Below are 26,624 nucleotides of genomic sequence, written 5' to 3'. Positions count from 1 at the left end.
TTCCGAAACGGAGGTATACCTTGCCAGATCTTTCGCGATCTGCATGACTCTCAACGCCTTTCCATTTGGCTTAGGCCTGAAGAAAACAACCCAGGGACCAGTTCCGGGCGCATCTTCTGGATATACCTTTACACGGGGAGTGGGAATAACAGGGGGGGAAGGCGAGGACGGGGATTGAGAGTGGGAAGGCGAAGGTTGAGAAGGAGCGGGAAGAACAGAGGGAGAAGACGAGGTTGAAGGTAGAGTGGGATCGTTAAGGGCAGATGGGAGATTTGCTAGTTTTTTGGAGGGAGGCTTGGTAGGGTTAGCTGACTCGTCCCCAGAAGAAGTATCTTCCGTATTTGGTACGCGTTTGAGTGACTTTTTTTTATCACTTAGGAGGGAACTAGAGTCAGAGACCTCCATATCCGAAGGTCCCCCACCCTCTGCCATTTTAAAATTGGCACTTATATTCTAAGTATTTTTTTTAAAATAATATTTCACAATAATAATAATTCACAAAAACAAACAAAAAAAAACTTATAATTAATAAATATTTTCTCTCACTATATTCAATCTTATTCACCTATGAACGCACTCCAGTGCAGATGAACGGGAGCGTGCTGAAAGCTCGTTGGTGGTGGGAATGTGCCTACGACACCACTACACACAGTCGTCGGTGAAAGCTTACCCGCACTGTCACTGTTGGCACGATGACTCGGCGAAATCTCCAATGTCGGCGAAGCAGCGACAAAACAAAAACCAATGCTTGGCTTTCCGAGGATGAAAGCCTCTATCCACTTGCAGGCAGGGCACTTCACTCACTATCCAGATAGCTCTTCAGCGGCAAAAAAACAACAATCACGCGGTAACCGATAACGGAACTTGGACGCGACTTTCCTTCGTCTGGTTACTTCGGGCAATCGGCGAAGAATCATGTCTGAAGTTGTTAAATTCTAAAAACTCAAGCATTAGGTAGGTGGTACGAATTCAGGACTGTTAAGTTAAAAGCTAAACTTCACCCTTTGCTGATGAATAGTAATATCTCTTAGAAGACTTGGATGACATGCTCATTCCAACAGTTGAGAAATGTCCTGACCACATCCTTGCAACTGCTATGGAAGGGAAGGAATGTCAGTCCGATATTTACTTGAGTGAGATCCAGAGAACTCTACGAATTCCCTTGTAAATTCTTGGCTAATATTGACATAGGTATTGGGTTCAATTCCCGATCGGTCTAGGGCAGGGATTCTCAAACTAGTTTGGGGCATAGACCCCTTTTCCAGAATGAAGTGATCCCTTAGACCCCTGTAGCCAGTTTTTTTATTCATACAAATTACTTACCAATTTAAAAACTTTGGTAAAATGAGTAAAATTCCGTAGTATCAGTTCTGGTTCTCATATTTTCGTGAAAAATTGCAGTTTTGTTCCTTATCGAAAAATATTAAGCCGTATTTTTTTCTTTTTTCATTAGGGCACCCTCTTCCATTCTTGGGTGGTATTGAAATTTTTTTTTTCATTAAAATCATTCAAAATTCATTACTTTTGAACTACTGGAACGAATCAGATGATCGACATATCATATTAAAGATAATGAATTGCAAAAATATTTGGAAGTTTTTGGGAAAATATTGCACTTGCAAATTGGATTTTATTTTCATAATCATTGATTGAAATTGTTTTTATAGTTTAAATGGCTTCGGACTGGAGAGCGATATATATTTTTATATGTTTTGTTTTTGAAAGCTTGAAAGCTGTTTTTTTACGAATCATATCCAGAAATCAGACATGTGATTTTTATCGTTTATGGTTTGTCAAAGTTGACCGATGGTCCCAAAAAATCATTTTCTCCCAAAGTACATAACATTTTAACCACAGGACTGATTCAAATAATCGGCATATCAAACTTTTTATCTTTTTTAGTTATGATTTTTCAAAGTTAACTTGTTTTCAGTCTTCGTTCAACATTCCTTTGCGACTAGAACCCAATTTTATCACAGACGTATTTTTTTAAGAAGACATTAACTTCATTGTGATATACCGATTATCTGAATCGGTTCAGTGGTTCAAAAGTTATAATTTTTTGAAAAATTGCGTTCTTTGAAAAAAGAGAAAAAAAAGATTTTTCGGTACCACCCTAAAATGGAAGAGTGTGCCCTAATGAAAAAAATAAAAAATACGATTTAATATTTTTCGATAAGGATGGCTGTATATTGATAGAAAGTAGAATGTTCATCCATCACATCTCAGATTTTTTTTAAAAAAGGGTCTTTACCTTGATATTTACTGAATTTTACTCACTTAACTGAATTTTAACAACCAATTTTTTGAGAAGGGTCATTTTTGGAATAGGGGGAAAACTGATTGTTCGTACTAATCAAATCATAGATCTAAAACAAAAAAAAAGACATCTCGGATTTTTGGATATGTTATACAAAAAAAACCTTAGGTTTCAAGAAAAAAATATGAAAAAAATGTAGTGCGCTCTAGTCCGAAGCCATACTAACTATAAAAAACAAATACGATCAACAATGACGAAAGTAAAATCCAAATCTTCTACAGATGTAATTTTTTTTTCAGAAAAAACTATCTGATTGGCTTTATTTTGATTTTTCTATCATCCAAATCGGTTCAGTTATTAAAATAGAAATGAGCACCCTTATGAGAAATTTAAAAAAAACATACCGACCTAATGTTTTGCGACAAGGAAATAGACTACCACTTTTCACGAAAATCTTAGAACCACTATGCCGGTTTGGCATGGAATGGCTATCTATCTGAATCCGGTTCAATAATGGTGAGTTGAAGTCTTGAATCTTCCTTCATTTTCAAATTGTTTCTTTGTTTTGTCAGAACACGCTTTTTTACTTGCCGAATTTTCTGTCTTGTACGAACTTGTGCACGCAGTTTTTGGAAATCACAACAATTTTACTTTGTACAGAAGTATTAATCATTCCTATGAAAAAAACAATATTTTACAACTTATACAGTATACAGTATGAAAGTTTCAAATAAAAAAATGAATTATTAGGGGTAATAGGGGTCGATTATCAGACCTCGTCGATCCCTAAAATCAGTTTTAGTTTTTGTCGACCCCTGTGAAACCAATATCGACCCCAAGGGGTCGATATCGACCACTTTGAGAAACCCTGGTCTAGGGTCTTCCCGGGTTGGAAATTCTCTCGACATGCCATGGAATAAACACGATCAGATAATGGCTTATATTGTTCTTTCGATTAGTAATCTGTGTCTGCGAAATAACCAGTCCGAAAAAAATTTAAAAAATGAATTATAATGAATAATAACAATGAATTTAAAATTGCAAAATAAAAAATATAAAAATAAAGAAAAAGAAAATTTAAAAATAAAAATAAATAAATTTAAGTATTGACAAATTATAAAAATGAAAAATTGATAAATAGAAAAAAAATAAATGAACTGACTGAAAAATGAAGAAATGAAAATTTGGCAAATGCAAAACGAAACAAAATCGAAAAAGAAAAAAGTTTAAAATGGGGAATTAAACAATATATTTTTTTAAATAATTAAAAAATTGAAAAATTACAGAATTGATATTATTAAACATTAAAAAAAACTTAAAAAACTGAATGGTTAAAAACTCATTTTTTAAAAATGGAAGTTTAAAAAATTGCAAAATTAACAAATTAAAAAAATTAGAAGATTGAAAAAAAGTTGAGGAATTCAAAAAAAATCAAATTCAGGAAATGAAAGTAAGTAAATAAAAAGAAAAACTAAATTGAAGAAATTCAGAAATGACAAAAAAATAGAAATTAAAAAATTTAAAAATTATTTTTTTTTAAATTTTATTTTAAATTTAAAAAAAAATTAAAAAAATACAAAAATACAAAATTCTATATAAAAATAAAAATGAAAAGTTAAACAACTGAAGAAAAATGATGATTAACAAAATAAAAATTGTTATTAATTTATTAAGTTATTAACTAAAGAAAAAGTTGATGAAGAGAAAACGATCAAATCACTTCCACCCTTTCCTTCTGAGCCCCCCAATTGATGAATAAAAAAATTAGAAAAATTTTAAAACTCACGTTCAAACATTCCAAAATTGAAAAATTTAAAAACTCTGAAATTCTGAAACCCTGAAATTCAAAACTCCACAAGAAATTCCTTGTTTGGGAAATATGGACTAAAAAGCGAACCTTTCGAACTGCCTATTCTGGCCAGACTTGGCAAGCTGCCACTACTAAAATTCCACCGAACAGTCGTACAGAGAAAATTGTGTTACAGTGGTTTCCGAGTAGATGAATCCAGCCAATACTCTGGAACTCAGGCTAATTGAGGAATACCAGTCAATCGTGATGCTTCAGTATAAGAACAATGAAACTGCAAATGGCCTGAAGGGTTTTAAGCGGAAATGAAAATTGTACGTGTTCAACTCTTTCTACACTCCAGGTACAAAACAAAGTAAACGTTTTCTTGTGATACAATAGGATAGTTTAGTAGAATATGTTAGAATAGAATTCATTTGTTGGAATTGAAAAAGCATTTTCCAGTCTCGTACTTTGAACGGTTTGATGAGAACGTTGGGTAAGTTAAACCACGTAATGATCTTCAATGGAAAACAGTGGCTACGAATACCTTTTTTATTCAAAACTAATATTTAGTTTTCATACGATCATATCCAAATGCTAAAATTCCAATGTTCGTAAGTTGAAATCAGAAGTCACACCGATTGCAACATGTGTCATCAAAATATAGCAGAGCAACAAAAGGATATCTCATCTCCCCTTGGGGCAAAAAATCTGAATGAATTATTTCTGTATTCCAAACAACAGAACATCATCATTATCTGTTATAGATCAGGTAGCTCCACAACAGGTAGTTCGCAATGATAAGTACCCCTGTGACAAGTTCTAGCATGTCATAGTGGAAAATTCCCTACACTAATCATCAGTGACGATAGGCTTGGACCAATCACCATTAACTGTAAATTTCCCTGACATGTGAGAACTCTGTGTAATTCGAGCGCATAAAATGGAAAATAACCAACATTATCACTGATAGAAAGATGCATTTATATTGTTTTTTCGTCTAAACACATGTCTCAGAATATTTCCGCTTTGATGAACGTTTATTCGCAAACATTTTTTGTTTTTATCGTGTGTACTAGATAGTCATTTGTTAAACTCAAGAAAAGAATGCATCCGATTTATATTATAGGACCTCTTTTACCAGTGATGATGAACAATAAACATGGAGCGTCTATGTTTGTAATTATATGTTGTAAACACATTTGAAATCTTTTGAAGAGCTACCAAAGGCTTAGGTGAAAGCTCAGTACATTGAATGGTCTTATTTTTATTTAATTTTTATCATTTTTTTTATTCTTATTGTCACTTCGAAGGTCCAAATACTACTTCACTATTGCATTCAAATAGCAACTACGCAAATACTTTTTATCAATATTGCTCGAATGTTTTCGAAAAAATGTTTCTTGTATGCTGAGCTTGATATAGAATTTGGGAAGTTGAAAACACTCTAATGTACGTCATTATATTGATGACACAGATAAGCCTTCATTTGATTTTGGGCTCGACAGACGTTAGACGTCGGATAATATCGCAATACTCAATGATCATTGTACTTGTCGTGAATAAGTTCATTTGATGAAAAAAAAGTTAATATTACCATTTATGCAAACAAAAAGAAACATTCAGCAGATGATTTTAGGGAAGAACTTTTTCCCTTTTCAATGAATGACTTCAATTCACTCTTATTGAAGTGACACTGTATCTAATGTGTGAAAATAGAGAGATGTGTCGAGCAGTTTTAATGCAATTGTAAGTCGCAGTTCCTCCCTCGACGTCTGTCCCAGACGACTTTTTCAGTTCAAAAACCAAATAAAAAAGTTGATAAAACAAATGAACAGATTTTGGGGCAATCACCTAGCGCTGACGCCCCTCGTGAGACTTAATCCAACACGGGTAAAAATATCCTTTTTCCCATTTCCTTTCTGAGTATAGCTGAAATGTGGTTACCTGTTTGTCTTCATCCTTCAAGTTTTATCTCACTTTTTTCGATTTCGTGAGCTTTCAGGGAATATAAATACACCTCGTTCACATGCAGAAGCATCAGTTACAATCTGAACATTCTAGTAGCAGCATCTGAAACAGTGTAAACTGGAAATAATCTCAACATGGATTCTCGTCTAGCATCTGTGAGCCGTTCAGTCAGTCAGCGCTTCTCGAGACGCCAACCAAAGAAGCTAGCTCGATCCACGTCTGAGTTTTCGCCGCTTGCTAAACATCTACTAAAATCCTTGCACGAGCGAAAGAAGGCAGATCTGGCGGCCAAGCGTGCCAGCTATATTCGACGGAGTCAATGGCTTGTCATGCCGGAAGAGAATTTCGAGGAAGACGGAGAAAGCGCCAAAAGGATGCCGGTCGAAATACGTAAGAACCAGCGATCGGAGAAAAGAATCAACGCGTGGAACAGAAGCTCCGAACTTTCACCACAGACCAAGCGTGAGTTAAGGCAATTGAAGCTGCACGACCAGAAGAAAGCAATTCGGAGAATCCATCCCGCCAGCCCTTTCCGGCGGACCCAACTACCGGTTCTGGCGGCAGAGAATTTCGAGGAAGAATGCGAGTACGAGATGGCGGTTGAGATACGAGAGCAGGAGACGAAGGAGCAACGGATCAATGCGTGGAATGAAAATTCCGCTCCATCCAACGACGATACGAATCAATCGGATGATGGCAAGCACAACCCGAAATCGTTCAAGGAAGTGATGCGACAATTTTCCAAGTTCATCAACAAGTTACTTCCGCGAAAGCGATCGAGAAGTTTAGAGAGCTCGATGATAGATTTCGTAGAAGTGGTGTCCTACCGTGTGGTACAGAGTACAGTACTCTAAAGCGCGGGGCTTAGGCGGTGAGCAGGAACTTACAAAGTCAATTGGGTAATGAATGAGAATAACCCAGTGGAAATGTGCAATATTTAATAGCAATAAGAATGTTTATGTTAAAATAAATACGTTAATATTTTTGTTGCTTTCGCAACGAAATGAAACGACTTCCGGAAATTTAACGCGTATATTTGAGAACCGCTCGGGGAACGGTTAAAATTCTCCTAAAATTTACAAAGTTCTGTTTTTTTATTCTAAATTATTCATTGAACATTGACTTACGTTTAGTGGGTTTCATGTACTCGCTACCTGGATCTGAATTTTATAAAAACCCTTTTTTCTCGGAATCTGCTTTAGGTTTAGAATTCGATTTAAGCCATACTACAAATTGCGCTAAATAAATGAAAATACCTGCTTTCGATTCGATATTCGATGGATAGTAATTTCACTATATAATTTTTTTTTTCTTCAAACTTCCAACTATTGTTATATTCACTTAAGACTTCAAAAGGCTACCTTTTTTCTCAAATGTCACGTTATATTGTGAAGTTGGTTGCGATGCGTACCATCGTACATCGTAGTCGATTTCACAACACAACGCGCTGCTGCCTCAATGTTGTTAATAAGTAGGTGCGGCGGTCGACGAATGTTGTACGCAACAGTCCCCCCCAGTGGAAGGACCCTGGTTCGACCCACTTCCGTTTGCACCTACATCCAATACAGCCAGCTTAGTCGCGGGCCTTTCGTAGAGTCCGGTGTTAGTCTGGACGACCGCCGATCGGACTTGTCCACCATCTGCAGAGGTTTTTACAGACACCACTCGTCCTTTGGGCCAGCAGTTCCTCGGGAAATTCGGGTCAGCTACCACGACGACGTCTCCTATTCTGATCGGTTTAACTGGATAGAACCACTTTGTTCGACGCGTGATCGTAGGAAGGTATTCCGTAACCCATCTCTTCCAGTAGAGGTTGGCAAGAGCCTCTGATGCCTTCCACGAGCGGTGTAATGCCAATGGGCACTCGGTATACTGAACCAACGGTTTCGACCCATCCGACGACCCCAACAGAAAGTGGTTGGGAGTGAGCGCCGGCAATGAACAGTCATCCACGGGAACGTGTGTCAGAGGTCGACTGTTGACAATATTTTCGACTTGAATCAAGTAGTTTCTAAGTACCTCTTCCGTCGGTACACGCTGCGGTTTGACGTTTGCCAGAATTTTCTTCACCGACTGGATTAGCCGCTCCCAACAACCACCCATGTGAGGAGATGCAGGAGGGTTGAAGCGCCATGTAGTCCTTGACGTGTTAAATTCTGCCATTAATTGGTTCTGGTCCAACACTGCTACTGTCTCTTTCAACTCTTTGTCCGCACCTACAAAGTTTGTCCCTCGATCGCTAATTATCTCCAACGGAGTTCCTCGTCGAGCAAAACAGTTTCTGAGTGCCAGGATACACGAACTAGTGTTCAGAGAAGCGGCCAACTCGAGGTGTATCGCCCGAACGGTAAGGCACGTTATGATGACACCCCAACGTTTTTCATGATGACGACCAACGCATACAAGGAATGGTCCGAAGAAGTCGACGCCAACATAAGAAAACGGGCGTACAAATGCAGCCAACCTAGCCTTCGGAAGAGGAGCCATCGCCGGTGGTGCAGGAGTGGCGCTCTGCAGCTTACAAAACTGGCACGCCCGTCTAACCCGATGGTAAACAGCTCGAACTCGTGGAATGTGGAATCTTTTGCGCACTTCGTTCACGCATGTTTCGTGACATTGATGGTGATATCGTAAGTGAACATCACGCACGACTAGCAACGTGACAGGATGATCCCGAGGGAGCACGATAGGATACCTGTTGTTCTCCTCCGAGAAGTCACATTCACCCAACCGGCTGCGAATCCGCATCACACCCTGTTCGTCGACGAACGGATTTACTTTGTATAGACTACTCTTCTTATCGAGGCGACGATCTGCTACTGCAAGGATTACGAGTTCGTTTGCAAAGCCATCCTCCTGCGCTCGCTTTATGTGGAGCACCTCCGCTTCGAACAGTTCCTCTCGTGTCAGTGGTCCGATTTTCGACTGTTGGCCACCTTTTTTCAACCGAATGTTATCGACGAAACGTTGAACAAAGGCTGTAACACGTCGCAGACGGTTCCAGGAAGAGAAATTCTGCGGTAGTAGAATGGTGCGCACCCTTCCTACGGTATGGTGTAACATGCTCGAACGAATTTCCTCGACGGTTTCTATACCATTCAGCGACGATTTCGGCCACTCGCCTTCATGTTCCCATAAGAACGGAGGTCCATTGAACCAACGACTGGTTGACGAAAGATCCGGTTTGTTCTTCCATTTCGTGCCATCGTCGGCCACGTTCACCTTTGTACCCAGCCATCTCCACTCTGAAATATCTGTCGCTTCCAAGATTTCCCCTACGCGAAATGCTACGAAGTGTGAATACCGCCGGTGATCTGATTGAAGCCAGCAAATAACGTCTCGAGCGTCTGTCCAAAAATACCGACGTTCGATCTTTATAGAATGGCCCGCCATGATACTGTTAGCCAAGCGTGCTCCGATAACCGCCGCTTGGAGCTCCAAGCGGGGAATGGAGACGAACTTGAGAGGTGCCACTCGGGTCTTGCTTCCGACGAGCGCACAGTGAATGTTTCCGTTCGTTCTGAAACGGAAGTAGGAGACTGCTGCGTACCCAATCTCACTAGCATCGACGAACGTGTGAAGCTCAATCCTCGCTTCGTCAATATTTGACTCTGTCCGATAGTAACAACGGGGAATTTCCACGGACTCGAGTTCCGGCAAGATGCGCAACCATGTACGCCATTTTACAAGCTGCTTTTCTTCGATTTCATCGTCCCATCCTGTTTTTGCTCTCCAGACCTCTTGTAGGAGAACCTTTAGGTACATTAGATAGTGCGCTATTAAACCCAAAGGATCGTAGATGGCCATCAGCGTACGGAGCATGTCCCGTTTGGTTGGGTTTTTGGTTCCGTTCAGAAGCTCCCTGTTGCGATCTGCGCAAAGCTTATATCGGAAAACATCCGTCGTAGTGCTCCACCACATGCCGAGAACCTTCTCCAATGCTAGATCGGAGCTCATTTCCATCGATTTTTCTTGCTTTGAGGTCTCGCCTAAGCCTTTCAACACGGCCTGTGAATTAGAGACCCAGTTCCTCATGTGAAATCCGCCCTGCTGATGGACGTATCGGACCTCGTTCGCCAATTTGATCGCTTGCTCCTCCGTGTCCACGCTTGTCAGCATGTAATCAACATAGTGCCGGTGGCGGATGGCGTCGACGGCGGCGGGATACTTGCTGGCAAACCGAGTTGCATTTTCGTTTAACACGAACAGTGCCGTGCTGGGTGAGCACGTAGCACCGAAAGTCACGACCTGCATAACAAAGTCGCATGGCTCCATTGTGTGTTCATTGGCACACCACACGATACGCTGACTATCTTCATCTTCAGAATTTATTCTCAGCTGATGAAACATCTCCGCCACGTCGCCTCCTAGACCTATCAAACGCTCTCGGAACTTATACAGCACGGGCGGCAGATCTTTCAGCTGATCTGGGCCTTTCATCAGAACAGAATTCAGAGATACACCTCCGAAGGAGGCGGCCGCATCGAAGACAATGCGAACTTTCCCAGGTTTGTTGGGATTAAATACCGGGAATATCGGCAGGTATCATGTTCGATCTCCGGTCCTTCGGCTCTCTTCAGATGTGAGCTTACGTATATAGCCCTTTCGCTCGTAGTCCGCCATTTTTGACCGCAATGTCCTTGCTAATTCGGGCTCGCGTTCCATTCTTTTCGTCAAGCAACGATGGCGTCTCAACGCCATGGAGCGGTTGTTGGGTAATCGTACGTTGTCATATTTCCAGAGCAAGCCCACTTGATAGCGCCCGTTCTTCAAAGTTGTAACATCACGCAGTTTCTCCAAAGCTCGTTCGTCCTCCTTGGAATGAAGGTGGTTCTGTGGGGCGCATATTCCCAAACTGTCGAGAGCAAAGAATTGTTTGACCGTCTCGTGCAACATTTCATCCGATTCATAAGAGTGGAAGCAGAAATGATAGTTATATGGATTAATTTTCGACACCTGGCCATCTTTGAACGAGCACATCCCATAAATCGTCCATCCAAGGCGTGTCTTTATTGCTACGGGTTCATTTGACTCCCCTTCACGACTCTCCAATGAATGTACAACACGTAAATTGTTAATGCCAATCAGTAACATAGGTTGGATGTTTTTGTAGGATTCTATCGGCAACCCATCAAGATGAGAATACTTTTGGGAGAGCTCGTGAACGGACAGAGATTGTGACGGAAGCTTCAGTTCCTTAACGGTGTAGACATCCGTCAAATTGCATTTGGGACTTCCACCGCGCGTACCGGAAATGTCGAAGGAAACACGCATAGCATTATTCTCGTACCGACAAGTGTCAGCCGTCCAGCGTAAACATAATGGGTGCTTTTCGCCTTCCAAATTCAGCTCCTTTGCTAAACCTTCCTCCATCAGTGTGAGAGAGGATCCACTGTCTAAAAAGGCATATGTGCGCAACTCGACATTGTTGTTGTACAACGTAACAGGAACGTACTGGAATATAACAGCTTCGCATCCTTCACGATGAGTGTTACATGAATTAGTTTCCTGGGAACGACCAGCAACAGCGTCTTGTGGAACTTGAGTTCTCCCTTTAAAATGCGACGAGGTTGATGGTATCGACTTATTCTTGGCATCGTTATGCATAAGCTGATGGTGCTTGTACTCGCAGCCATTCTTCCCACATGACTTTCCGGTTTTACATGGACCACGATGACTCCCCAGACAACTACGACATAATTTGTGTTCCCGGAGTGCATCCCAACGGGCAGAAAGATTCATCGAAAGGAAACGCTTACATGTTTCTACATCCCCACAACTATCATTGCAGATGATACATCGATTTCTTGTTACTTCATATTGTTTGGATTTAGGAACTGATTCGATATGCGCATTCAAGTATCCATCATCCTTCCTTCCACGGCGAACTTTGTTGTCGATGGGTGCCGAGAACGGTGGCATCGTTACCATACTTGCTGCTTCTGCCAACTTATACAACCAATCGCTAAAGTCGGATAACGTTACCAATTGTAGAGACTGACGATGGGTCGCCCAGTTTAAACGAATCATTGGGGGGAGACGTTCAACCAGATTGTGCAAAAGAGTTAAATTACAAAGATGCTCCTCTAACTCACAGGCTTTCACGGTAGCTACCATATTGCGAACGGCTAGCGCAAAATCGACAAGTGTAGCCAGCCGCTCCGCTTTGGGTGCTGGAATACCACTTATCTTCTGGAGTAACGAATGAACAATAATTTCAGGACGACCGAAAAGCATTCTCAAGGTGGAGAGAACCTGTTCCACATTAGTTGGATGTAACAGCTGACATTTAACCGCTTCTAAGGCTTTGCCTCTTAGACATTTCTGTAGACGGGCCATATTCTCCTCGGGCGAAAATCCACACAGGTTCGTTGTGTTCTCATACGTGGCGAAAAACAGCGGCCACTCTTCCGGCTCACCGCTGAATATTGGTAAGTCCCTAGCGACTGCATGACGTGCGGCGATTTGGCTTCTATTTAGCAGCGCCGTTCCTCCTATGGCGGAGGGAATGTCGTGAGAATCGAACGGGTAATATCCTTGAGCAGTATGACGCGGAGGGCCAGCATATGGTGCAAATGCGGATGCATTCGGGCGCATATAATTATTCGGTATAGAGGACGACGGAATATGCGGAGGCAGATCGACACGAGGCGGCGGAAAGCACGTTGCATTCGGTCGGTGAAAGGCTGGTGGTGGATTAGATGTCGGAATATACGACCGTTGGTTTGTTCGAGGAGGATCAATCGCCGAGAAATTAGTACAATTATTGATTGATGGTGGAATATACGTTAGTTGTTCTCTTAAATGTGGAACGAAATTTGCCTCATTACGCTCTCGCCCCATAGATGAAACAAACGGTAAAATATCGCGGCGGTGACCATTCATTGGTGACGAATGAGAAACAGGAGGATCTCTAACATTATTACTCGCTAAACCTATTCTATTGTCGGTTCCCTGAACAGTTGGAACTGAATGCACTGATGATTCTAGCAAAAGCTGTTACCTACGTAACAGAAACTTTCGCTCGATGGCTTCTTCTTCTTTTAACAACTGGATACGAAGCTCATCAGGAAGCTTGTTCAGCAAATCGGGTTCGACCGCTACCTCTCTGGCAACTGGTGGCACAACACGTTGCATACTCGAAGCTGGTGGAGTGCGTGGGCGTGGAGTGGGTGGTAAATTTGACGTTCGTGGAGTGTGAAGACGTGGTGAAGGCACTGGCATGATCGATGTTGGTGGCGTGGGATGACGAGGGGCTGGTAATGCTGACTGAAGGTGTGGTAACGGCTCATCTGTGGAAGCTCTCGGATGCGGCGATTGTGGAGCAGGAACTCTGGCATTGATGCATTCCTGGCAGCTCCAATCATGATTGGCTACATCTTCGTTCACTCCGACGCAGCCGAAGTGATACCAACGCTCACAGTCGTCACAGCTGACCATTTCGTCGGAATCTGGCAAGTGGCAGAGCGGGCAGGACTGCTGCAGACCGTTTCCCTGTGCTGCATCTCTTGATCGATCTCTTCGTGACATCTCCAATCGATCCGGTAAACGAGAATTTTAAAAACTGTTGCTTTCGCAACGAAATGAAACGACTTCCGGAAATTTAACGCGTATATTTGAGAACCGCTCGGGGAACGGTTAAAATTCTCCTAAAATTTTCAAAGTTCTGTTTTTTTATTCTAAATTATTCATTGAACATTGACTTACGTTTAGTGGGTTTCATGTACTCGCTACCTGGATCTGAATTTTATAAAACCATCGTACCATCGTACATCGTAGTCGATTTCACAACACAACGCGCTGCTGCCTCAATGTTGTTAATAAGTAGGTGCGGCGGTCGACGAATGTTGTACGCAACAATTTTATTTACAATAATCTGGTCTTCTGATTTTCCCGCCAATTTGTTTTTCGATTTCCATGCGCTTTGAGTCGTTATAATAGGCAATCTCTTTCTTTGTCACTTGGTAGATCTGTAGTTCTTTGTAGATTTGATTTCAATATGAACATACATTATTGAACAATTTCAACAATTTGAATTATTCATACATTAGTGAATCGATAACCTAATTTTCAACATACAGGTCGAAAATGTACCACTCATTAGGTTCCTCAAGATTTATATAAAACAGGTAGAAAATCTTGATTACAACAGAGATCGAATGTTGGAAAAAAATACTTTCCCAAATTTATGATTACACTCCATGTTATTTTACAGTAAAACGGATAAGAAACAAACAAGAGATTATTTTACACGTGAATCATCGAGCAGTTCTCGGTTGTGATCAAGTCTCTAACGACAGAGATTCTCAGTGAGAACAAGTAACAACCTTCTAGACGAAAATAAATCTTCGGCGTTTGGTAATTAGTAGGGGAGGGGAACCAAATATGAAACGGGTTCCAAATATGGAACGCGTCAATATCTCGAAAAATGAAGCATCGCATTTTACCGGCGATGGTCGGAAGTTGTTCCTCTAGTGAAATAACCACGCCTGACGAGGTCTGGTGGTGGTCCGATAATTTTTGTGGTTATCAACGAAAATGTGATTTGTGATGATTTTATTGTTTTTTCTATGATTTTTCATTATAAAAATTTCGGGTCGGAAAAGTTACGAAAGTTCATGTTGTTCGCTATCGTTGGAAAGATCAAAGTGAGTACTTTCAGAACATGTACTTGGATTTGATATGAACACATTTTAAAATGATGTAAAAATCATTTAAAAAAAAGGTCCAAGTAGCCTAATATGGAACGGTTTTGTTTACAGCAGAAAACGAGATGGCTAACCCGAAGTAACGGAAATCTTATGCTGAAAGTGACATGGAAAATGCACTAAAAATGTGTGAGAAAAATAATGGTGGTTTTACAAGAGCTGCTAGAATTTTCAACGTGCCTAAGGATGCTCATACACTGTTTGCCTGTTTGTAGAGCCAAATATTTGACTCTTTTTGACAGATAAAATTTGGTCAACGTGTACTGATCAAATATATTCTACACAAAACACGACAAGCAAATATTCAATTATTGGATGCCTAAAATATTTTTTCAGTCTGTTCTTCGAACCTGTCGGTACATGGTTAGGTTACCTTGAATATTTCAGTTGATTTTTTCCATGTTCGGTGTTTGATATTGTTTACTACTGTTGAAAATTGAAGAGTGGCAAACAAAATAGTGTTTGTGCAAATATCAAATCAAACCTTATCTGTCAAAAAATAACAAATATTTGACCTCCGGGCAAACAGTGTACCTTAAAACCACTTTGTATAGATTACATGTGCAAGGTTTGACCGCCAATACAAAGCTTGGGCGAAAGCCAATTCTGCCGCAGAAACTGGAAAAACTTTTGGTGAGTTACTTACTAGAAATGGAAAGGCGATTTTTCGGTATGACGTGGACAGACTTGAAAAGACTGGCATTTCAGTTGGCAAGATCAAACAATTTGCCATCTACGTTTAATGGTGATGAAGAGATGGCAGGTGAGTGAATTATTCTCTGCAAGTTGACGTTATTTCACTAATTGACACCACATATCCAACTCCTAATTCATTTTGTGTGTCTGCAGGTAAAAAGTGGCTGAAATTGTTTATGGCTAGGAATCCGACATTGAGCTTTAGAAAACCAGAATCAACATCGATCGCCAGAGTACGTGGATTTAATCGTGAAAGTGTAAATTATTTCTTCGATCTATTAGAAGAAGTTGGAATCGATAAATTTCCACCACATCGAATATACAATGTAGATGAGACAGGAGTTAGCGTCGTCCAATCGAGAAAACCGGAAATTATTGCTCTAAAAGGCAAGAAGCAAGTTGGAGTTTTGTCAGCTGCAGAAAGAGGCGCTTTAATAACGGTAGTTTGTTCGATGAGCCCTGCTGGAAGTTTTGTACCGCCAGCCAAGAAAATACCGCCTCCTTCGGCAAAAGACGGTGCGCCAGCTGGTACAGTTTGAATTTATTGTCCTATCGATGTATTCTACAATATTTCTATCACTTTCACTAGGTGTCACAGTTCTGGTTGGATTCAAACGTCAATTTTCACGGATTGGTTTCGAAACTTCTTGAAATTTGTAAAACCGACCGAAGAAGATCCTGCGCTGCTAATTTTAGATGGTCATTATAGTCATACTCGCAATTTGGAGGTTATCGAACTGGCCCGGTCGAATTTTGTTACTTTGCTGTCAATCCCACCTCATACCAGCCATCGACTACAGGCGCTGGACATCACCTTTATGGGTCCTTTTAAAACCTACTACGCTAACGAAATCAGAAACTTCTATTACGAGTTCAAACGACCGGTTGAGGTAAAAGATGTCGCTCGATTAGTGGGAAACGCATTCCATCAAACTTGCCAATACAACACTGCCTATAATGGATTCAAAAACAGCGGCATCAGCCCATATAACAAAAATATCTCTCCCGGCTCTGTTTATCGAAGAAGCGATTGGCATTAAAAAAAGAGGTTGAGATAATTCCAATCGGAGTACAGACAGATGGCTCGAAAATTGCGAAACCTGTGGATACGCCATCTCCTCAAATTCGACCAATCAGGACTTTACCTCCAAAGGCCGAATCTGCAACGCCTTCCATCTCCATTCCGACAACACCTAATCAGTCGTCTACTCCAACTGTGGCCACACTATTGGTAAACTATTTCTCTCCTGAATATATCAGAGAAATACCTGCTCTAATAAACAAAAAAGCGACGAATAGAGGCAGACCAGCTTAGAAATCAACCATTCTAACGACATCTCCTTACAAAAATGAATAAGCAAGATCGATAGCTGCCAAAGAGAAGCGAGAAGCAAAAAAAACTGCAAGAAAAATGGACCGTACAAATAATTCTAGAAAGAAAGAAAAAAGTGCTCCAAAAAATCTGAAAAAATGTGCGCAAAATATCACGAAAAGTTCCTTACCGACTAGCGACTCAAAACCTAAGAAAACGTCCACGCTGACCAAAACCTCTGATACCGAGAAACCCGGTTGTAGCGGTGTTCTTCCCAGAGAACGCGTCGTGAAGTACTCTTCTTCCAGCGAAAGCGAAGATATCGGGAATATCAATGACGATGGTGTTGAGTCTTGGGATGACCTGAAGCCAGATTGTTTTCTGTATGAATTTTGTTAATTAATAAACTTAATAAACCTAAAATAAACGTAAAAAAAAGTTCCATATTTGGCGACCATTTTTTTGAAATCTTGAAAGTGAGGTTTTTACAAAACTCAAAATTTTGGGAAAACTATTAAAGATCCCGCCTGGTCGCGGTTCTAGGGGATCAAACTGTGGACTTTTATCTACAGATCAAGGGTTTGGACGGGTTGCTAACTTAATTACGAGCTGAGTAATACTCAAAATAAAGATCGAGTTCCATATTTGGCTCCCCTCCCCTAATGTAACCAAGTTATATACTTAAACACTTCTGGTACATCATTCTGATTAGGAATGTCGTTAAAACGTCAATAAACTCAAGCTATTAGTAGGTTGTTAGAAGATTTATCTGTACGACTTATTTTTATTCTGTGGAATTAAAAAAAACATTCACGGCTCATGATATCTTTGGATTTTTCCACGACGCTGATACATTTATATTTTTATGGATATAAATCAATCTGGCATGATTGATAATTTTTTTTTATAGCAATGCATAGTTGTTGAAGGCAACAGTATTTTCGGTGGAATGTTGCTTAATTGAAGAGTATTTTCCCCACAAACACACAATTGAAGAGTACCACAACACACACACCGACACTAAGAGCCTCAAAAATATCATCTTGGAATCATTGAAATGATGAAAGTTCGTGTTTTTTTTCTATGAACGTAGGAGAGTGAGAATGATGCACAAAAATATAACTTTATCCTGACTTTCTTGACGTGATTCCACAAATATTCACTGCACTCTACCACATTGTACCCATATTCAGCGAGAACTCTAAAAAAGTCTGTTTCTGATTGACGAAAAAATGACTGAAATTAGCATTTTCACGTGGATATGATGATAGGCACTAATATTGACATCGCGATGTGAAATATAGTTATGGCAGCGCATACTATGGGTGCTCATTAGAGCGTCAATTGATGTATGGGAAAAAGTGACCTTCGAATTCTCGAACGGGACTTCCTGCAAAATGTTGATTCCCGTGAAAAAATACCAAATGCAAAATTTCATCTCAATCGGAGTAAAGGAAATCGGGTTATACAAAAAAAATGGTGATCTCAAAAAATTGTATGAAACGTCGAGATTTACTGTTATCTAAAAAAAATGTCTAAATTGTGTTTTTGGGACTTGGCCAGGCATTGATGAGACTAAAATAAAATCGTGGGGCATATAATGAAACAACTAACTGTGTATAAGGAGAATCCACGATGCCCCATGATTTTATTTTAGTCTCATCAATGCCGTAGATTAATGAAGGACGGGGTGTGTTATCTGCTAACTGCTACTTGCTCAATTATTTTTTAGCTTTTAGTACATTATCTATTTTATTATTATGTTTAATCACAATAAAACCGTTAAACTTAAAAAGTTTTTTTAAAACTTATTTCATTTTCTAGTTTTTGGCCGAATACCGAATACCGGATATCCGGCAAGCTTCGAGGCCGAATAGCCGGATATTATTATTTGCGAAAACGAAACTGGGCGAAACGGCATGTTCATGGAACCAATAAAGGATTACATTATAGGGAGTAATAAACACATTTTTAAATAAAAATAATGAACTATTAATAAATTTTCGTATAGAATGAATATCCCTTAATAGAGTATCATGTTTTCTGCAAGGAACTTTTTTTTTCTATCAAAGAGAATAACAGAAAATGTTATAATGATGGAATTTTGTGGGTACAGGGAAACTTCGATATAACGTACCCTCGTTATAACATACCCTCGATATAACGTCACTCGATATAACGTACATTTTACCTCGATATAACATACACCTTTGCAAAGTGTAAAGGAAATTTTTTTTCTGATAGAACAATGAATTATCTGTATTGTGATGCTTAAACAAGTTTTGTACCTTCAATCAATCTCGAAATACAGCTGGTTTGGTGATTCCAGATTCTAAATGAATCAAGCTTTAATCAACAGTACGAAGGGAAACATCATGAGAAAGGCTGGCTTCGTCTTCTGATTGAAGTTATTAATTAACTTGACTAAAACAGCAACTCAATAATGTATTATAGACTACGTTTGTGAGTACTTTATTATGCTTCGATATAACGTACAATTCGATACAACGTACAATTTTGAAAGTGAAATGTACGTTATATCGAAGTTTACCTGTATACTGAAATAAGTTTAATACTGGTCGCGAAAGAATAAGTACTACGAATTCAAATAAGCAAAGAACATCAGTCAAATTATTTCATTCAATATTACCAAACTTGGAACTGTCTTGAGGGATGATAATCTGAGAGAGATTACACTCACCTCTCAAATCAAATTAAACGAAACAAAAAAGACGAAATTGAATAAAACCTTATATGCGAAGCTCGCAACACCTTTTGGGATAGTTTCAATGAAGTGGCATACGAAAAACGAAATTGACTGTCATGCCAAAAAATCGAATCGAACACAATCACGTTCCTTACGTTTGGTGGTCATTAAACTCTAAACCAGAGATGCCAACCTTCCTGATTTTTCAGGATTTCCCAGACTATTTGACACGTTCCCTGACATCCTGACAAACACTCAATTTCGACTGATTTTTCTGAAATGATCATGATTTTTCCTGATTTTGTACTTTTTACTTTATTAGAATGATCCGTAATAAATATACGAAGTTTTTCTGGTTGGAAATGAGAATTATCATAATAGCTAACATAAAAGAGGTGTATAGTGTTCAATATTTGTTTTGTTTATTATCTATATATTCCGAAGCGATTCGCTTTATCGAAGATATCCTGTCGACATTTATTGAAGCTTGAAGTTTTCAACGAGAATGCAAACATATTCTGGGAGCATAACATTTTAGGTTTTGTGAAAGATGGCTAAAGATCTTGGAACATAACTGTGCTCATAAACTTGAATAAATGTTTGTCTGCCTATAAAAATCATTCGTTTGTGTTTCCAAAAATCGGTTCGAACTTTCCAGACAACACAATATGAGCTATCCTGATTTCTCCTGATTTCTATTTTCATTCTCCCTGATTTTGGAAATAATAGTTGGCAACCCTGCTCTAAGCAGTACTCTCATTCGACAAGGTTTGCTAGAGTTTATCGTTCAGCTCCTCGCAGTAGCGTTCACAGTGAAAGACTGTTCTGTAATATTAATTTAATTTAAAAAAATATGATTTATCTTTTATTAATGAGAAATTACGAGTAACGTTACAATCCTGCTACAAACAAGGAAAGCTAAATAAAACCGTTTAAAATAAGTAAATCTCGACGTTTCATGCAATTTGAAGACATTTGGCATCAAAGTTTTTTTTAAAACTCCGATTTCATGTACTCATGGGTGATTTTACGGTTTCAAAAAAAACTCACACTTTGAAGTCTTTGCTACACAGAAATTCTTGCACTCACGATAAACCTTGCATAGTAGAAGCAACACTTCGAGAGTGCATGCAGTAGGGATTTCTCTTTCATATTGCTTTCTTAAGATCTTGGTAGCTCACCGTTCCAAGTATTCTTTTCGTGTACAAATGGTCAGATCGGACCAAGTCGCAAAATTAAAATTTTCGACTTATTGATTGCATTAGATTAAACATTTTGTAAGCTACATTCCAAAAATATAAGATTTCGAAAATCACGCGTACAGCAGGAATAACTTATCGAAATTGTTTCTAACGCTCAATGAAAACCCCTTATAGCACCAAACTTCAAACTCGTTTTTCTCGAAATCATAAAAATGTCACATGGTTTGGTCTGACTTAACACCGACCGTAATGAAGAGTAAAAGAGCATTGCCTGCTAATGGTGATTTGGGAACATCCGATAAGAGGGATGTTAAGTGTATCTTGATTGATTTCATTTAACGTTAGAAGAGATTTTTTACCATCCCTGGTCAGGGCCACCTTCTCCTCTTTATAGTGAAAATAATAAAACAAGTAAACAATATAACAAACCAAATATGAACATTTTTCGATTTTACTCGCCATTCATGTTCTCACACTATGCAAGGGGCGGTCCACATATCACGTGGACACAAAAAGCACGATTTCAGACTCCCCCCTCCCCCTTCGTGGACAATTGTGAACATTGACCAGACCCCTCCCCCTGTTATCCATGTGGACATTCTTGAATATTTTTCAATTAAAAATTACCATGTAAACACCTCGATTGCACCCTTGTTCCATTTCAAATTTATTTCATGTTAGATTTTGTTTATCAGAAAGGACTGTTTCAAATGACTTTTTCACTCACACGAATAAAAAGATAGGAGTTCAAGGGTTTAGAGGCGTAGGAACTGAAAAGTTTAAAGCCTCTTAAAAACAAAGAATGTCAATAGGAATTAAGGAAGTATTCCTGAATCATTTGCTGCCGTTTTTGCATCGAAACCACCGTGCTATTCCAACAGAATAAAGCATCATTTAAAAAAAATCAAAAGCCCTTTACATGGTTTACAGGACTGGGGCTTCGATTCTGGACTACGCTACTTTTTTACCAGTTCCAACCCCAATCGATAACTTATGTAGATTGATCGCACGAAGAATAGAAGAATAGAACAATTTTTTATTTTTTTCAAATTGCTCGAATTTTAATTCCTCGCGAAAGTGTACATTTTTGGAAAAAGTAATGCAAGTGAAAAAATAAATCTTCGCGTTCGTATGTCTGTTCTCAGCCAAAAAACTTTTTTTACCGTGCAAAACTGTAGTCAAGAACAAGGACCTCATTTTGAAGGACTGTTTCGAAAGATGGCACACGAATGACAGTTTTTGTATAAAAACAGCATTTTAAAACACATTATTCATTAGATACACATCTAAAGTTCACAACGAATTGAAAAAATCTTGTTTATCTTCCATTGTCATACAAATTATGCATCACTGCTTTTTCAAGGAAAAATAATTCCAACCAGTATAGCACCCATATCAGAATTGAATACGACCGCAAAAAGTTAACATGCAACTGTGTATCTATATAAAGATTATTATTATTTTGACATTTTTATACAATTTTGGTACATAGTCATGATTTGCAACTAGAGTATGCATGTTTTATTTGTTTGTTTTATTTTGAAATGAAAAAAAATCCTCTGACAGTCCACGACTAGGAGCTCCAGTCATACTGACTTTTGGAAGAATATTGGTTGGACCGATTGGAGTAAATTAGAGGTTAAAAGACACAAAGGAATGACAGCCTGAAGCCTGAGCTATCCAGCCTACTCAAGCAACAGCAAGCAAGTGGAGGATCACTACTTGTGTGGGGCTGTTTACTTGGAATGGGGTGGATAATCTCGTCAAGATCGATGTAAAGAAGACTGCTGAGTCCTACGTCAATGTCTTGGAGGAGAACTTAAAGCCGTCACTCAGGAAAATGAATATTGAAGGCTATATTTTCCAACCGGACAATGATCCCAAGATCTCGGAGGTTGCGAAACGCTATTTTCAGTCCAAAAAGATTAAAATGGTTCAGTGGGCATCCCAGTCTCCAGACCCCAACTCCATTGAATATCTATGCACAATACTGGATGAAAAAATCCAATTAATTGGAGTTTTATATAAAATTGAAAATGAATACAAACAATGGCTTGTTTACATCCTTTCCATTGTAAGAAATATGTTCATTTTCAAAAACAAAATCATAAAAAAGTATTTTGCGTAATGCTGTTTACTTTTTTCTTTCCAACACTGTACATAGGATATTTGGTAACTTATCGAGAAGCTCTTGATCAACCTGATAAATCTTCACAAACTGCTTTGTGATTAGTGATTAAATAAATAGTCTACTAAATTGGTAGATTATTTACTTCCGTAGCAATTTTATTTTAAGCATCTTCAAAAACCACGAATTCTACCATTGTGTTCACACTGAGTATTTGAAAAAAAAACATCAGGCAGCTCAACCTTTTTATCGTTAAATACGCAGAACAAGCATGAAAAAAGTTTGAAAGTTCTTGAAAATGAAAAAATTTCGTTGATTTAAAATTTCGTTGATATATAGATGTGATTGTTTTTTCTCAATTATTTATTTCACGTATCCACGTGGACATTGGCTATACCCCTACCCCCCACACCGTGGACAATCGTAGACATTTTCGTAACCCCTACCCCCCTAAAGTTGTCCACGTGGTATGTGGACAGCCCCCAACAAGTGAAGTTTGCATGCAATTCAGGCGATAGATTACATGATATGGTTTCTTTCTTCGATGTGACGTTGGATCGAGCAAAATATAGATTATTCTCTGTGGTTTCGATCAAACATCTCGGCATCTACAACATCTTGGTACTATTGGACAACAATCAGAGCATTGAAAGAAAGCCCGGTTCCGAACGTCCAACGACCCTGAGCGACAAGAAGCTCCAATGGATGCCGAAGAGGAAGATCGAGGGAAAAGTGGCTGCATCGCTGCGTGCGTTTGGTCGGCCAAATAGTGAAAACGTACTTGGCAAATATGGACATACATGTCAGTAAGCTCCATTGTTCTCGGAGTTGCAGGCAATGACGCAGCGGCAGCGGCTGAATAAGATGGTCAAGTCTACGTAACGGCATTTTTTTTGTAAGTAAGCTAATGTAATTACTTTCCAGGGAAAATTTATCAAACTCAATTATTTGTTTTTTTATCACCATCCGAAAAAAGTCCATTTTTAATGCAAACTTTAGCTCATTGGTGACTAGTTCAAAAGATTAACTGGTTGATAGCAACGATAGTAGATAGTTTACTACCGAGTCGTAATTGCTGCAAAAAATTTACACCACAGAGCAAAACTATTTATACCTCTTGCTCAATAAATCTATCCTCTGGCTGATCGCTGTTTAGAGTGAAACTACAAATCGAAACCACAGAGAACAATTTATATTTTGCTCGATGCAAAAATTTCAGACTAGTGACGACAAAAAAACTGTGGAAGGTATCGAGATTTTCTCTTTTTTAATTTCCATTTTAAACAGCTTGTAACTCACAACCGAATAGGGCAAACCAAAACAGTAAATTTTTAGTGCGAAATGTCACCTTTTCCGACGAGCCTAAATCGTCGTGCAAATGGAGATTCGCCGCTTAGTAGAGTGGTCATAGTAGAATTCATCCCGAAAAGTTGGTAATTATTTTAAGTGCTATGTGAATTTAGAACCTACTATTCAGTTTTGTTCCAGCAAATAAAGACATGAATAATCCGCAGAAATTCGTTTCAGGATCGCAAAGGATTATGGAATTGAATTAGGCGGCCATCAACCTTTGTAGGCGGCCCTAGAAGGATGGTATAATATGATGGGCTTAGAATGAAAGGAGTGTAAGTGACTTGATCGATTTCTCTTCAACAACTTTCTCTTTTGATCAGAACTTAATTGCAACCACCTTCCCAGCTTATTTGTCAATGTGAACGATGAGTCAGAACTTTAATTATCGGTTTCTATAGCAAAATCAAATTGGGACGTTTTTGTGCGCTGAACTATTCATGAAAGAAAAAATATAGGAGGTTGTGTTCAAGACACGACCGCATTGTTGACGTAGAACTGCGCTGTAGTTTAATTCAAGTCGCTTGTTTATAACTGCGGATAATATTTTATAATGCTACGAAAATATTTCAGGGCGACCAGTTTGACATGCTTTTTTATTGTAGAATCATTTGACGATTATTGTTTGATGATTCATTCTTGGGCTCACAGAACAACACATGCTCGAGATAAGCGCAGCTGTCATCCTTAGTGGAGAAAGTTTTGCTACTGGCAAGCGAAACCAAATCAGTGCCAAAATTCCAGAAAATTAATTTTCTTGGTGAGCTGACGATAGCCTAGCTTGATGATTCCCCACACAATTGTGTAGTTCATAACATTAATGCAAAGGCGTCAGTTTGATATTATGATTGCAATACCGTGACATCAGCGAGTAATTTGGTCGCGTCCACAGCTTAGTCCGAAACGAAGACATGTGATAGCGCAAAACAAGGAAGAACAAGCGATGTTCATTGTTTCGTATCTAGCACGATACTGAAAGTTTGTCTTTCCTTCCATTCCTTGTTGAATTAAAGAGACTTTGAACTTCTTCAGTTCATTCGTCTCTAGCTTTCAAAAAGGCCCTTGGAAAACTCTACTTTTTCCTCATATTGCCTTGAAAAGACCACTTTCCTTCACCCCCATTGCCTTGAAATGACCATTCGATCCCTCGCCGTCCAGCTCGCCCAGCAACGGTGTTGTCCAGCCGGTGTCCTCACGAAGAATGAAGTTTGCATCAGCAAGATCCACTGTTTATACTCTACGCAAATATTCCCCTTTGTTCTTCTTCTTTTCCTTTGTTCACGGAGACTTTACATCTTACGATTTCCTCTTCGTTGCTCGTCGATAAGTAGCTCGTTATTGACAGCTTTGTTCGGGAAAGCACACAAATGGACAGCACAAATATATGAGGAAATGGGAATGCTTCCAATTTTCATCAATTTAAACCATATACAGACTATGGGATTGTAATGTATAGCATATCAAACAAATCTTAGGGAATTTTCGATTAGTTTGGTATATAAATCGCCAAGATCCGTTCGCGGCAAAAATAGTTATTAACGTTAACTTTATTTCATAAAAACGTGACCTGTTTTCTGATTTGGCACCCTTAATGAAAGACGTTGTTCTACGTCAAAAATTGACACCACAGAGCAAAAAAATTTATACCTCTTGCTCGATAATTCTATCCGGCGTTGCATATGGTGTTGACTGATCGCTGTTTAGAGTTAAACTACAAATCGAAACCACAGAGAACAATTTATATTTAGCTCGATGCAAAATTTAAGCCTAGTAATAACAAAAAAGCTGTGGAAGGTATCGAGATTTTCTCTTTCTTGATTTCCATTTTATACAACTTGTAACTCACAAAATTTTTAGTGCCAAATGTCACCTTTTCCGACGAGCCTAAATCATCGTGCAAATGGAGATTTACCGCTTAGTAGTGTGGTCATAATAGAATTCATCCCGAAAAGTTGGTAATTATTTTAAGTGTCATGTGAACTTAGAACTTGCTATTTTACTGTTCTTATCATATGCCAGAGTACTCAGGAAAAAAGTACTATCATAGACTCGCAACAAATCCAGCGCACCTTTTCCAAACATTTCACTAAATTTCTTCCAAACCTTTTTGATTTTATCCGATAGCAACTGAAACTACCGACGAAAACGTTTTTTACTATTATCGGAAATGTAAATACTAATGCTACAGACAGAGCAGCCTGCTGATTACGTCTAGCTATGCGGAAGTGATAAATAGCAACAATATCGATCAATTCTCTATAAAACACACGTTTGAAAATCATGATGTGCTGCAAAACCAGGGGCATGATGCTACAGAAAATCGTCTTTCCTGTAAAATTGGTATTACTGGAGTTGGCCGGTTTTTGCAACTAGGCGACACAAATGTTCATTGAAACGATTGATTGTTCGCATAAATCGACGCAAGCGTTTTCCAAATGGAAAAAAAATATGTTTTATTCCGCAAAATCTCCTAAACCCTTTTTGCCGACAATATTCTTCAA

The 26,624-nt window shown here is 39.0% G+C and overlaps 2 protein-coding genes across 3 annotated transcripts in view; one reads left to right on the top strand and one right to left on the bottom strand.

Annotated features, from left to right (window-relative positions):
• The window catches only part of LOC129779099 (uncharacterized), a 31,310-nt gene extending 14,228 nt beyond the window's left edge, over positions 1-17,082 (top strand). The window contains exons 1-4 of one of the 2 annotated variants that reach the window (XM_055786369.1): positions 14,825-14,872; positions 15,258-15,491; positions 15,578-15,952; positions 16,014-17,082. In XM_055786369.1, coding sequence (XP_055642344.1) covers positions 14,836-14,872; positions 15,258-15,491; positions 15,578-15,952; positions 16,014-16,075 — 708 coding nt within the window. In that variant the 5' untranslated portion in view covers positions 14,825-14,835 and the 3' untranslated portion in view covers positions 16,076-17,082. Of the gene's footprint in view, positions 1-14,824; positions 14,873-15,257; positions 15,492-15,577; positions 15,953-16,013 lie in introns of those variants that run through there. The other variant, XM_055786368.1, reaches the window with a different exon arrangement.
• LOC129779098 (uncharacterized) lies at positions 10,438-13,802 on the bottom strand. Its single transcript, XM_055786367.1, has 2 exons — positions 13,728-13,802; positions 10,438-13,669 (listed from the first exon to the last, which is right to left on the bottom strand). The coding sequence occupies exon 2, from the start codon at positions 12,903-12,905 to the stop codon at positions 10,566-10,568; it is 2,340 nt and encodes a 779-aa protein (XP_055642342.1). The 5' UTR covers positions 12,906-13,669; positions 13,728-13,802; the 3' UTR covers positions 10,438-10,565.
• Positions 17,083-26,624: the final 9,542 nt, after the last annotated feature.

This window comes from Toxorhynchites rutilus, chromosome 3, assembly GCF_029784135.1.
Source record: "Toxorhynchites rutilus septentrionalis strain SRP chromosome 3, ASM2978413v1, whole genome shotgun sequence".
Lineage (NCBI taxonomy): Eukaryota > Metazoa > Arthropoda > Insecta > Diptera > Culicidae > Toxorhynchites > Toxorhynchites rutilus.
The sequence above is the reverse complement of the archived record's forward strand: the minus strand, read 5'-3'. Positions and strand labels throughout refer to the sequence as shown.